The sequence below is a fragment of the Gambusia affinis genome, linkage group LG18 (genome assembly GCF_019740435.1).
Source record: "Gambusia affinis linkage group LG18, SWU_Gaff_1.0, whole genome shotgun sequence".
Classification (NCBI taxonomy): Eukaryota; Metazoa; Chordata; class Actinopteri; order Cyprinodontiformes; family Poeciliidae; genus Gambusia; species Gambusia affinis.
The window spans coordinates 9,568,503-9,582,129 of record NC_057885.1 but is presented as its reverse complement, the minus strand read 5'-3'; the positions used below and the strand labels follow the sequence as shown (position 1 = coordinate 9,582,129).

The window sequence follows — 13,627 nt, the reverse complement described above, 5'->3', positions numbered from 1 at the left end:
CATGTACATTTAAATATATATATATATATATATGTATATCTAAAGGTCAAACACTGTACATTATTTGCTGCTAACATGTTAAGCACTTTGCTTTTCTGTTCAAGACCCTTTTTTTAAAATCACTTTCTGAATTCCTGCAAAAGTCCCAACATTCAGAAGCTGATATCAGAAATACAAATGATATCCGACTTCATGTACATTCTGCTTTGATGGATTGTTTTTGTCTTTTTTTTATTGTTCTAGTTTAGCACAACAATCCAGTGAAAGTCATGAAAAGCAACATTCAGATAACCAGTAGTGTGTATTTTCAAAATAAAAGCTCACAGTAGCAACATTTAAAAAAAAGAAAGAAAGAAAAAAAAACAGTCTAAAGTGAATTCACAGATGATGGATTATTGTCTGTCAAACACATAAGGGTTGAAAACAAACCATTTAGGGTTGATTGGTGCAAAATGATGCATAAATCATTTTTAAAACAGTGAAATTTTATTTCCATCCCTGATAAAGATGCTAAAAAAAAAAAAAAAAAAACCCCATCAAACTAATTTCTCTTACTGCAGCAGTGTAATCTCACACAGACATAAATAACCAGCACAAGGAATTATTTTACATACATTTTGTAATTTTATCTTGGCCTAAAATGTGGAACTATGAATTAGTGATTAATAACTAATCAATGTTTCCAGGGGGCATTAATACGGCGTGACACAGAAGTCGATTAGACTGGATGAGATCATCTTGCCAGTGAACAGGAGGAAGGTAAAAAATTTATTTGCAAACTCTTAGGGAACAGCATTAAAGACTGGCGCCTCGTCTCCATGGCAACAGTTAGACAAAAGCCTGGAAAAGGGCAATTTCCTGTCTCTGCTCTTACAAATGTAAATATGTGGATTTTAACAAATGTTTGTCTAAAAGAAAACGTGACAAAGTAAATCAAGCACTTCATGCTTGATGCTCTGGTAAAGTAAGGCAGAGTCTGTGTCATGCTGTGGGCTTGTTTTCCTACTGCAACTTCTGTGGGCAGCTTAGTTTGACAACACAGAACCATGAACTAACACTTTCACTGCAAAAAAAACAACAACAAAAAACAACTAATTTTAGCAAGTATTTTTGGTCTAGTCTCTTGAAAATATATGAGTACATTTGAATTAAGAGAAAACTAACTTTCAAGTAGCTTTTATTGTAGTTATAGAAACGGGGGTTTGTTTTAAGTCAATGATCCCTAAATATTGCTAAAAAAAGTACCAGCTCTAAGCGAACAAAACATCTTTGCTCCACCTGCAGATCATTTCACTTACGACTGACACTTTTCCATCAGTGTTGAGGAATTACTGACTTCAAGCAAGCTCCTATTTCTTGCTCCAAAGTTACTTGTAAGTTAGTTTTGTTTTATTTCAAATGTACTAAGATATTTTCATAAGAAACTAGACCAAAAATACTCGGTTAAGACTTGGTGTTTTGCACTATCAGGATGCTGCTGCAGTAAAAAGAACAATTCATTTTGCAGTTTTGTTTTTTTTTTTCCACATCTTTGCCAGGTTGACGGCGACGTTTCTGAAAAGTGCACCACTTACAGTAAACACTCAGCAGCTTTTTAAACAAATCGTATGTAAATGTTTGAAGATTGCCTTGGATCTCCCCCTCCAGTGATTGTTACCTGAGGCCCTCCTGATGAGCTCCATCAGGTCTTAAAGGGTCGTTTTTCTTCAGAATAAAAGCTGTTTGGTATTAGTAGAAGATTTTTTTATTTTATTTCTTTTCTAAAATACGTTTTCTTTTCCGTTTGATTTCCTCTGTAAATAAACCACAAAGTAACGAAGGATTTTCTTGCCCTGAATCGGGTCACTAAGACATTCACTTCAGGCTTCAAGTGTTTATCTCCAGTTTGGAGTGAAACCCTGACAGCTAAATTCAGCAATAGATGATAGATTTAAGAGCATTTTTAATATTTGATGACAAGATGAAGGAAAAAAAAAAATCACACTTTCTGTACTTTCCCTTTGTTTTCCCCCACATATTGTTCTTCATCTGTTCCCAGTCTCCCAGTGTTTTTCAAGTTAAGTCCCTCCTTAACCCCATAAAGTGTAAACAAAAACAAATCGAGCTATATACACAAGGAAACGTCAAATAATTTAAAAGCGTTCATACACATAAAAAGAGAAAAAGAAAAATCACGAAGGCAAACAGTTTGAGGTTGAATCTGCTTCCGTAAAAGGTTGATTGTGTTCGGATGGCACCGCGGTTGCCGGTGGTTACGTCACGCTACGTGTGGAATATACAAACTGACGCGCGTCTCGTCGAACGGAGACAAACAAACATCGCCTTTCGAAACGTCGAGTGTCTGCAGAGGAGAGTTGAGACTGGGCAGGAACCGTAGAGCTACTGGTTGAAAACACGAGGCGTTCGGGTGCAGACATTCCACTTTCTAGTTCAGCAGCATGCTCGCAAGTGTGTGCGCGATACTATTCAGCGTTCTGGTCGATGGCAGCGGTGTGTACAGCGGTAGCAGCAGTGGTGACATCAAGTGTGGTCATGTCTCTTTGTTTGTTGTTGTTTTGTTTTTTTTAAGTGTTCCTTAAAATAAAATCAATAGAAGCTGCTGCTCAAACCGAGGTAAACAGCCCCTTCCTGTTCTGTCCCCGCCTCTCCGCCGCGTCTAACCAATCAGGGAGCTGCGTCTGGTCAGGTCCACGTTGCTGGCGCTGAGTCCCCTGCTGTCTGAGAGGCCGGAGTTGGCGTCCTGGAAACGGATCGGTTTGTGTTAGCTTGGGATCGGTCCGGTAGGAAAACAGCAAACACAGCAGGTTTTAACGAGAACAACAGGCAGAAACAAAACCTGAGCTGCTCTCCTTTTGTCCTGTAGTTCATTTTGAACTCAACCTTCATGGAGGATCAGCAGATCAATGCACTGATTACAGATACTTATCTTTCCACTGAAGCTCCATTTCTAACTCATTTCTTCTAATATCACCACCAGGTATAATTAGCTCGTTATACCTGATGATGATTAGCTCATAAGCTGGTTTTCAGCTTATTTAAATCAACTTCAATAAATTGGGAAACTGGGAAAACGCAGTTAAACCGTCTCACTGCACTATGGCACTTAAAAAACCCACACAGACTAAAAGATAAAAACAACAAATAAAGGTAAATAAGAAATAAAATGTAAACAACAAGCAAAACATAAGCAATTAGTAAATTGAAAGTAAGAATTAAAACACAAGTAACACGTAAAACCATAAAAAATATTTTTAAAAATGGAAGTAAATAGTAAAGCAAAAGTAAGAATTAAAATCTTAAGAAGGGAAGAGAGGAAGTAATGTAGTTGTATGATTTTCCGGACTGTCAGAGGTTTGGCGAAAACCATCTTTACCTGCGTGGTTTCCTCTGCGCTCTTGTTCAGGAAGTTCAGGGAACTCGCTCTTTTCATTCTGTGCAAAAAAAAAAAAAAAACAATAAAAAAAACCCAACAAGGTTTCTGTGTTGAAAAACAGAAAACTGAACAACATCGACTACATCCTGAACCAATGAGATATTCCAAGTTGACTCAGAATCTCAGCTACAAACGTTAAGTTGTAACTAATGACCTCATATCATGGGAATAATCCTCCCACACCGTGGAAAGGCTCACCTCCGACTGGCTTTACTCTCAGACCACCAACTTAAACTTTGAAACCATTATGAGTAAAATTTACAGCCTACATCGCCACAAAAATGTATAAAGGTGAAACTTCATCCAGCCAACTCGCTAGAAATGTGCATTCATTCATTCATTCATTCATTGTATATAAAAAAAAAATAAAAATCCAAAACTTGGTAACATATTTAAGGCCAATTTACTTTTTGAAATGAATGTTTCCACAACCTTAAAAAAATCACATGTGAATCACATGTGATTTTACCACGAAACGTTCCAAAATTACACGTATTCATGTGCTTTCACATGTGATTCACATCATTCACATGTAAAATTTGTGTGAAAGCCACATGTGACTTTCACATGTGAAAGCCACATGTGAAAGCCACATGTGATTTTTTTGTAAGGGCAGAGACAACGTTGTACTTACCCGGGGTTTCGGGGTTCCTGAGGTCCACTGCCCTGCAGCTTCTTCACCAGCATCTCACTGCTCCTCCTCAAAGCATCCCGGATCTTTCCGAAGGAGCCGCTGCGACGCAGAGACCCATTACCGTCCTGAAGAGAGAGAAAAGAAACCAAAGACCAGGTATGGAAATGAGAGGTCTAAAATATTCTCTGTCATTTTTAGAGTGTTTCCTACAACAGGACGATCTACAGATTGATATGTTCTAGGGCTGAAACGATTCCTCGAATGATTCCAGTACCTCGATTATTAAAAGTCCTCAAGGAACATTTATCTGCCTCGAAGCTTCATTAATTTATGTTTTATTATTTAGCGCACCGAGTTCCGGCCGGGTCGATATTAGCGATGTTCAGCGCTCTCACTTCCGCCTGAGTTGTTGACAAAAGCTAACTGTTAGCAGCATAAGGTCCAATTTTCAAGTTCGGCCTGGGAGGATTTTACTGATTCATGATAATGTCCAGGTTTTTGTTGTTTTTCGAGGGACCAATAAACATCCTTAAAATGACGGGAGCGACGCCTGCAGTACGGCAGCTTTTCTCCTCTCGGAGCTGCTGGTTCAGAGAGAACGGCGGGATTGTTAATACAGGTGAGCGGACAGACTGAACGCTGCGGACGGTCGTGCTTTAGACGTGTAGTTTTATGGACGAACTGGAAAATAAATTTCCTATCATCCCGGTCGCCACTAATGGGTGGCGGAGCGCGTCGTGACGTTACACACCTGGTAGATGTTTCTGTGTGTGACGAACGAAGGCGCCAAATCCCGTCGTTATTATTGCTGAACACAAAAGCTATAAATGTCTGGGCAAGGTGAAAGTTCATCTATTGAAATGACTGAAGATGAAAACATAAACCAAAAGCTGGAGTAGAGACATTTTTTAAGCGTATTTGTGAGCCTGACTCTTTATTAAGAAATGTAATATAATTTCATTTCTTTGTATAACTTTTATTCAGGTTAACTTAGACAGTGAGCTATTATTGTTACAAGTTAATCTTCTAAAATATAGAAAAGTTATTGTTAGGGAAACTCAAATGTGAAAAATTGGACTGATGTTGATATGCAATAGTAACCCTGCTGTTATGTTAGATTTACCAATGTTCCATTTTATCTGATTACTCGATTAACCGTAAGTATAAACAATAGAATACTGGATTACTAAAATATTAGTTTACAACAGCCCTACAATGTTCTGTCTACGCTTATTGAAACTGTAAACTCTAACATGGATGTTACCCCGTTCCACTCTGCGGACTCGTCGCCCTCGTTGTCTCCTCGTCCCCCCGGTCCGTCCCTGCTGTGCCGCCTGTCGCCCCCGCCCCCCGGTCCGTCCTTCAGCAGCTCCACCACCTTACTCTGGTTAATGGCGTCGATCCCCTGAGAGAACAAAATCACACAAAAAGATAAGGAGAAACAACAACAGTAAAAAGACTGTAAAAGTTGCACATGTCAGTGTCTGAGAGATCAGACACTGGTTGGTCTCTGATCTCGGCGAGATTTCGGAGCTTCAGCTGTAATTCCCTCTGAACTACTCAGGTGATGTAACTAAGAAAGCAGCTAATCTAACATCAGTAACTCAAAGAGTGTCGGGTGCATTGAGTTTGTGTTGTACCTGTTTGCGTGTCTTGCTGGCACACTCCTCAAGCGTTTCGGCTGCCTCCAGTTTGCCTTGACGACGGTACAACGCTCCCAAGCTCTTCAGGGTTGTGTTCACAGTTGGACTACACAAAAAGAAAAAGAAAAACTAAATGAACAATTTTGCTTTGCTTTTTTTTTTTTATAAATTATTTGGCAAATCCAGATGCCTGAATTTTAAAACAACGAGTCGTTTTCCCTATTTTTGATGACATCGTGGGGTCACTCCCTCACAAAATGAAGGCAATCAGGATGTAAACAGGTTGTTTGTGCCACTATTACACTTTGTTTCCTTTGGGAATCTTTATGTTGCGACACACAATCTTCGACTTTCTTCAAAATGTAAAAAAACAAAACAAAACAAAAGCAAAACAAGACAACCTTACATTCAACACCAACCAGCCTTTCTTGAACAGCATGTTCTTAATAGCTCCATGTTTGTGGGAGAACTGAACCAAATCTGCTTTTCATCTCATTAGGAACAACTCTGCTGGTGTCACGCGTTATTCTTGTTTTGATCGTTTCTCACCTGTCCACCTTGCAGGCCTTGTACCAGCTCCCGTACTCCACGTACGGCCCAGACTCCTTCTGCTTGCTCTGACGCACACAGAGAGAGAAACACACAGGCGGGGATCAGGATGAGCCGAGTGCAAAACACGAGACCGTCCAACAGCAACTCCAAGCGTCTTTGTTGTCCTTTTCAGTCCTTTTTTTTTTTTTTTTATGTGGCAGCAGGAGGATGAAAGGTCAACGTTAATGACTGACCTTGCTTTCTTCCCTCTCCTCTGCGTGCATCCAGATGGGCTTATTGTCATCTACAAAATGAGACGAGAAAAAAACAATTATAAAACATTCTAGACTCGCCGCTAACGATTATTTTAGCAACTAAATATCCTGGCAATCTTTTTTTTTCCTTTTTAAAAAACTGGCACATTCTCCAGATTTGTCATTTAACCAACAAAACATTTTTATACAATAGTAGAAGTGCATTAAAAGGTGCCAGCAAATAAATAACAAATTTTATTTTTAAGTACAATAAAACCCCCCCAAACATTTCATAGCCTAACATGCAATAACATCATTCCTGTAGTGTAAACTTGTTTGCTTGTAGCAAAGAATGCATCTGCAGCTGAAAACTACTAACATCAATATGTGAAAAGCTCAGCTCCTTCTGCTCGACTTATAACGTCAATACAGTGTAAGGCGGATCTGATGATTAGTCTTACATTAACCAGTTAATAAATGGATAGCACAAAGATGATTAATGGTAGATTTTCTTGAACTACGCCACTTGATGAGTTCTAGGAAAAAACATATTTACAGAAGAAGACGGATGTTCATCGTAAATGGAAAATGTTTATATGTTTTTCTTGCATGAAATTGAGTCTTTTTAAGGGCTGCTAGCTGAGCTGCTGATGGTTTCACTCACTGTTGACTGATCCGAACTCCTTCTCATGTGCTCTGGTCAGGATCTCTTTGTACAGAACTTCTGCATCTTTGAACTTTCCCTGCTTCAGGTAGCAAGTGGCCTAAAGGGAAAGGACATAAATCAGTGCGCTGAGCATGGTTGCCTTGGAAACTAGACATGTTGTAGAGAAAGGACATAGAGGAAGTAAGGAGGATTCAGGACGCTGAGCTGTATCCATCGGGTTCCCACCAGGTTGTTTTTGGTCCTGGCCACGCTGGGGTCGTCGGCTCCCAGTTTGGACTCGAAGATCTCCAGGGCCCGTTTGTAGTAGTACTCCACCTCGTCGTACTTGGCCTGGTTCAGGCACAGCAGGGCCAAGTTGTTCAGCTGCTTGGCTACGTCCGGATGGGACTTCCCCAGCACCTGAACACAAACAAACGAGACATCATCTGCATCGGCCTTTCACTCAAATGGAAAACTACTTTTAAAAGCAGCACTGCTCTTGTGCCCTTTGGAGCTGTGGGACCCTCACCTTCTCTCTGATGCCCAGGGCCCTCTTGCAGAGCGGCTCCGCCTCCTTGTACTTGCCCCTCTTGCCAAACAGCACAGCCAGGTTGTTGAGGGTTGCAGCCACCGCCGGGTGATCCTTCCCCAGTGTTTTCTCTCTGATGGCTAAGGCATCGTTCAGAAGGTGAGTAGCTTCCTTGTATTTGTTTTGGTCCCTGGAAACACAGCAAAAAAAAAATACAAAAAAAAAATAATAATAAAATAGAGTAGTAAGAAGTTTTTATAAATATAAATCAAAAGGGCGGCCCCTTCCATCAGCTCACCTATACACCAAGGCCAGGATGTTGAGCATGGTGGCAACGTCCGGGTGGTCGTGTCCCGACGACTTCTCCAGATCCTCCAAGGCCTGCTTGCACAGAGGCACGGCCACTTCATACCTGCCCTGAGAGGCGTACTGGATCACAAGGTTGTGCAGCGTCCTGAGACGATTCGGGACCTCGTAGCCCCCCTGCTGGGCTGCCGCCTCCCCACTGGGCTGGGCTGGAACAGAACCGGACAGAGACGCAAAGAACTTTGATTAAATTAACTTCCTTCTTCTTTTTTTTTTACTCTATAACATTTAGAAACAAATCACCGGTCATTAAGGTGTTACTTTAGATCTATTCTTGTAGTTGTTAAAGTGATATAACAACTATATCACTTTTTAGTACTGCGTAGTACTACAAATCTGTACCTGTGTTAATTACAAGTGATCCAATTACCTATATCGGACATTTTGCTAGTTTCAGTTGGTTAAATGCTAAAATACTTTTAAAGCTACTTTTTAAAGGACAGTTTTGTATTAAATTTAAAACCAATGTGAATTTAGAAAAATAAATTAACTGATGTTCTCAAAACCTGATTTAAATTTGGCAACCTATATTCATGTTTTTTGCTCATTTCTCACAAAGGATTTAAAAAAAACCCACTAAAAAGTTAACATTTATGCTTTTTCTTATCTCCACTCTTGGTGTTACGGCCAAAAAGTGCCACATAAAATAAACGGTGCTGATCGACCGTTTGCTGTGCAAACTTTAGGAAACAATGTCAAGAATTATTGAGCTCAAGTATTTCCGCTTCACAAGCTGCATTTCTTTTCCCCAGAATCTTCTATATGTGCTCTAAAGTGGCGTACGTGGGGGAATTGAAGGCAAAAATGGCTCTACCTGTTCCCTGGTCATCGTCGTTGGGGAACAGATCATCCAGGCTGTCCTTTGAAGAGTCTCCTCCTCCTCCCGTCCCCTTGCCTCCGCTCCCCCCGGAGCTCTGGCTCTTCTCCTCCGACAAGGAAATGTCGTCATCAATCTTCTTGATCTGATTCATGAACTCCAGGTGCTTCTTCTCCTCCTCCAGCTGGGCCACGCACTGCTCGCTGCGCTGCAGCTTGTGCTGCGTCTCCGCCAGCTCGTCCCGCAGCCACTGGTTCTCCTGGCAGAGCCGACGCACCTGGGCGCGCAGCTTCTGCTTCTCCGACTCCACGGCGCTCAGGTGGTTCGACAGAGCGATGATAACCTGGACGACAACGAAAACGGAGCGTAAGCGTCCCGAGAGACGGAGGATTGGGAGAGCTGCCGACCGGACCAGAGCCAACCTGCGCTTCTCCCAGGCCCAGCTCGATGTCCTCCAGGTTCTTCCGGAGGAGGCCGGATTTCTCCTGGGCGATGGGCGGCTGGGTGCAGTCCAGCAGCGAGTTGAGCAGCTGGGTGTGTTCGCCGCGCAGCGTCTCCAGGCCCTGCATGACGGCCTTCGTGTTGAGGACGATCTCATCTTGGGTCAGGCGCTCCAGGGCTTCTTCACGCGGATACACCATGGTGGACATTGCGTGGTTTCATGCACACTGTCCACAATGTGATTGAAAGAGAACTTTATTGAACAACTCTGTTTGTTTACGCTTCGCTGCTTTGTGGAACGATATACGTTAGCTGCTGCAACACTCATGTGTAGTAGGTAAAACAAAAAAACAAAAGAAACGAACAAAAACTCCGATTGCACAGTAGTTGATCGGTATCGTTAAGATTTTCAGCTTAACATGATTGTTTGTTTTTGACCCAAATCTAAGACTTTTAAAGACCGTCATGAAATGAATTTAAGAGCTTTATATCCACAAAAATGTACAAGCGTCGTACGGGAAACTGGAGAAAAACATGGACTTATCCACGATAGTCGCAAAAAAAAAAAAAAAACACTAGTTAGCATGGGTATGTTAGCTTTGAGTTACCGGTAGCCTCATGCGTCTCAAGTCACGGAATGAAGATGTCAAACTTCTGCTTGACAGAAAAGTAAAAAAACAAACAAACAAACAAAAAAACTAACACAGATTATAGAAAATTAAATAGTGCTGTCAAGACAACATTTAAAACCTGCGATTAACTTATTAAAGGCCAGCTTACTTTTTTGAGGCCTTAAAAGTTAGATGCATGAATTAAAAGACTTTTTAAGGATGTCTGGACATCCTGTTTAAGTGTCGTGTTTCATATGAGTCTTTTTTATTTTTTTTTTACCCATAAACGCACCATTCCTATAATGAAGCCACTTTTTTTTTTAAAAATGAGGCTCTGTCCTCATTTGCATTTCTTAGAAAACTATGTTTTAGGTGACACATTCTGCATTATTTAGTTAATCTAACACCTCTGGGTTTTCTCGTACAATCCACAGACTCGTTTTGACTACTGAAAATACATTGAGAGTGAAACAGAGACTGTATTGGATGCTGCGAGCCATTATCAAAACTTCTAACGGTCAAAGCGCTCAGCTTCAGCAGCAGGAAAACAACTTTCCCCGGGAAATTTTGTCCGTGCATAATTAGCCGGAACCGGATTGGAATCCACTATCAACAAGTTATATAAAAATCAAGAGACCAAACATGCTAAAGTTATGCTTGCACTTATGCTAACTAATTTATATGGAAATGTCATCAGCAGGAGACAAGATCGTAGCCATGTGTGGCAACAAAATATCTATTATTGACCAGATAATAAATTGCAGACTACGGAAGATCTCTGGTGAGAATGTTGAGTATGCAACACTGCCCATTTGACCAAATCCCACTGATATGAATGAAGCTTCAGGTTCTTACTTGCAAATCCCCATTCTTAAATATTTTAGGCCGGCAAAAGGGACAAAACATCCCAATCAAGGATTCCTAATGTGAATGAAGATTTTAGTTAGATTAAACACGATAATCAGATGTAGGGAATCAGAAAATGAATATGCAACACATGTGATTTTATAGCCTACATTATCAAAATAGTTAGAAAAAACTGTTTAATAACAAATTAAATACACAAAAATATTACAACAGGCAGCTTGTTTGGTTATAATTGCACAAATGGTTAAAAGCAGCATGAAGCGGTTTCTACTTTATCAATGGGTAAGAAATCGTTACACTGAAGAAAATGATTGTGTGTGAGAGGGGATGCATTAGTTCACTTGTCCCTAAAGCAGATTACTCGGTACCTGTGGGCTACAAGCTAACACGGCATCTGTCAGGCACCAGGAAGTCCAGCTAAAGTGAGAAGAAGACAGGTAGAGTGCTAAGAGACGGTACAGTTCACACTGCGCATTTGACTTTAACCAGCCCTGTTCCTGTAAGGATTAAATATCTTGCCAATTTTAAATGAAAATAAAAGAGAAATTAACTAAAAATGGATTTACTAGGTAGAAAACTTAAGTTCCTTTGGCATCGAGAAAGTTAAACCCAACTTCATGTGCAATTAATAACACTCTTGTTTGGATGCTGCTGCAAAGTCAAAAAAGACAAAAGGTTCTACTTTCTCTAAAGATTTTTGCTGTGTTGCGAATGGTGAAAACAAAGTGCGAATTTAAAATGGCAAAGATAGTTGAAAATTTCAACTCCAAATAGTTTTCTAAAAGTAAAAACTGATTGAGATTCCTTCTCTCCTTCTCACACACAGTGTGACTTTGGCTTTGTTGCTAATTTACATACTTAATGTTTTAAAAAAAAGAAGGCGAGAAAAATATAGATTTTCAATGCCGTAATGTGGTATTTACAGCGGCTTTGAAACTAGCCATTTGCAGGTCAAGTCTGAAAAAAAAAAAAAAAAGTTCTGCCTGGTGCAATTTCCTATAGTAGAGGTTGACCAATTCAGTCTTTACATACGTGGTTCTGATTTCCAGCTTAATTACTTTGTCTTCTGCATGTTCATTAATAGGAAAAGTTATTAACCTAGAAGAATCTAAGGAATGTTGTATAGATGACAAAAATCTGTGCCTAACATCTGTCTGATTTTTATTAAAACAACATGCGTGAAACAAAATACTAATTCTTAGAGGATTTGTTAATGTTTTTGTTTTTTTCAGAATTTTTTTTCTGTATTTTAAGCATTAAGTCGGAGCCCATCAAGAAATAAAAATGGCGCATTTTAATTGCCGACTGACACCTTATGAGGTCAGGATACACGTCACCACTCCAGTACATCATTATCATCTGCTCTCCAAACTCAGACTAAAGTTTCTCCGTTCAGCTTGTAGATACTAAACAACTCAATTCATAAAGGCACGTGCTAGCTATTTCATTCAAAACAACAATGATAAGGACTTTCACAAATGAAGAAGAACTGCCTGTGGGTATTATCATAGCAAGGTTATTATGGACTATACTCTCTATAAGCATTCTCTTTGTATTTTGTTTCATTTTAGGATATGATTCATAATATATTATAAAACTATCATCAAGTTACTGACTCAAGTGTCATGACTGACATTAATTGGAGCAGGATCAGACTGTGCAGCATCGTGACTTTTTTTATTTTTCTTTGATGTTGGAGGTGCACCTGTTTTCCTTCCTCCTCTCCCTCCCTTCCTCCTTCAAAGATGAGCTGACTGCAATGCACCACTCTTAACACTCCCACTCTAACGCCTTTCGTATTCAACCCCAAAAGCCGCCGTCATGTTACGGAGCTCAAAGGAAATCCGTAACATGACGATCGTCTCTTTATCTGTGCATTTTTTTGATGTCGCAGTGTTTTTAAGGCCAAATGGCCGGAGGATGGCGCAGGCCTGCGGCCGAGAAGGGCGGCGACATTTTTTTGTTTTGTTTGTTTGTTTCTGGCAGCAGATGAGTGGAGGTGACCGACGAGTACAGCGATGTGACTGTACACTGATACAATATCTCGTTAAAAAGAATAATAATAAAAATATCCCACAGTTTGATGAGTCACATCCCGACACTGAAGCTGTCTGTAAACAATGAAGGCCCGACTTCTGAGCCAATAAACAAGGATGTGCAGCAAACAACTCACTTTATATAAACCAGAACACCAGATGAGGCATTTAACACCAATTTTTAGTTATTAAACGGAGACTGCGTAAAACAAGACAGTGCAGGTTGCATATTCGCAAACGTCGCCGCTAGGATTCACTATTTTACCCAAACTCTCGGTTTGAGTCGTCGTATATTCTTCTTTTATATTTATATAATATAAACAATAAGATATGTTTGTTACCTTCATCGAAGAAACAGCGACGCTTTCCAGACTTCAGAACAAAGCGGCTGAATAATGTTGTGATGCTCCAGAAACACTCGAGGTAAGCAAGCTAGCTGATGCAACGCAACTTCCGGTGGCGTTCTTCCAAAATAAGACTCGCTGAAAGTTTAACTGAAATTAACTGGAAGTTCTTCAGTTAATTTGTTACCGTTAGCCTCCAAGTTACGTTTAGGTTTGTTTTGTTTCTTTTGAAACAGCACGTTAACGTAAACTCCTTTACCAGTCCTCTCAAAAGGCCGCCACATACTCTGGCAGCGATTTTGCTAAAGGCCGGAACGCGGACTCCGCGCGTACTGGCCTTTTAGAGTTGCCCACAAGCAGTTGTTCTGACTATCCAGGTGCGCAAAAAGCGGGTATGCACTGTATGCAACGCATAGGGGCGCTGCACTAGAGGGGGCGCAAAAACGATGTGGGGAATTTTCTTTCTAATCAGCAT

At 40.4% G+C, this 13,627-nt stretch overlaps 1 protein-coding gene across 1 annotated transcript; it reads right to left on the bottom strand.

Moving 5' to 3' along the window:
• Positions 1 to 1,505: 1,505 nt before the first annotated feature.
• klc2 (kinesin light chain 2) lies at positions 1,506 to 13,515 on the bottom strand. Its single transcript, XM_044097322.1, has 14 exons — positions 13,150 to 13,515; positions 9,276 to 9,521; positions 8,851 to 9,196; positions 7,969 to 8,185; positions 7,671 to 7,860; positions 7,388 to 7,561; positions 7,160 to 7,259; positions 6,496 to 6,545; positions 6,260 to 6,327; positions 5,708 to 5,816; positions 5,332 to 5,472; positions 4,068 to 4,192; positions 3,374 to 3,431; positions 1,506 to 2,740 (listed from the first exon to the last, which is right to left on the bottom strand). Exons 2-14 carry the CDS (start codon positions 9,501 to 9,503, stop codon positions 2,657 to 2,659), a joined length of 1,890 nt encoding a protein of 629 aa, XP_043953257.1. The 5' UTR covers positions 9,504 to 9,521; positions 13,150 to 13,515; the 3' UTR covers positions 1,506 to 2,656.
• Positions 13,516 to 13,627: the final 112 nt, after the last annotated feature.

Excerpts from the sequence above, each read along its gene's own strand:
- klc2 (XM_044097322.1), bottom strand. The coding sequence starts at position 9,503 with ATGTCCACCATGGTGTATCCGCGTGAAGAAGCCCTGGAGCGCCTGACC. Across the intron at positions 9,197-9,275 it reads TGGGCCTGGGAGAAGCGCAG|GTTATCATCGCTCTGTCGAA; the intron begins GTTGGCTCTGGT and ends GTTGTCGTCCAG. Across the intron at positions 8,186-8,850 it reads CGACGATGACCAGGGAACAG|CCCAGCCCAGTGGGGAGGCG; the intron begins GTAGAGCCATTT and ends GTTCTGTTCCAG.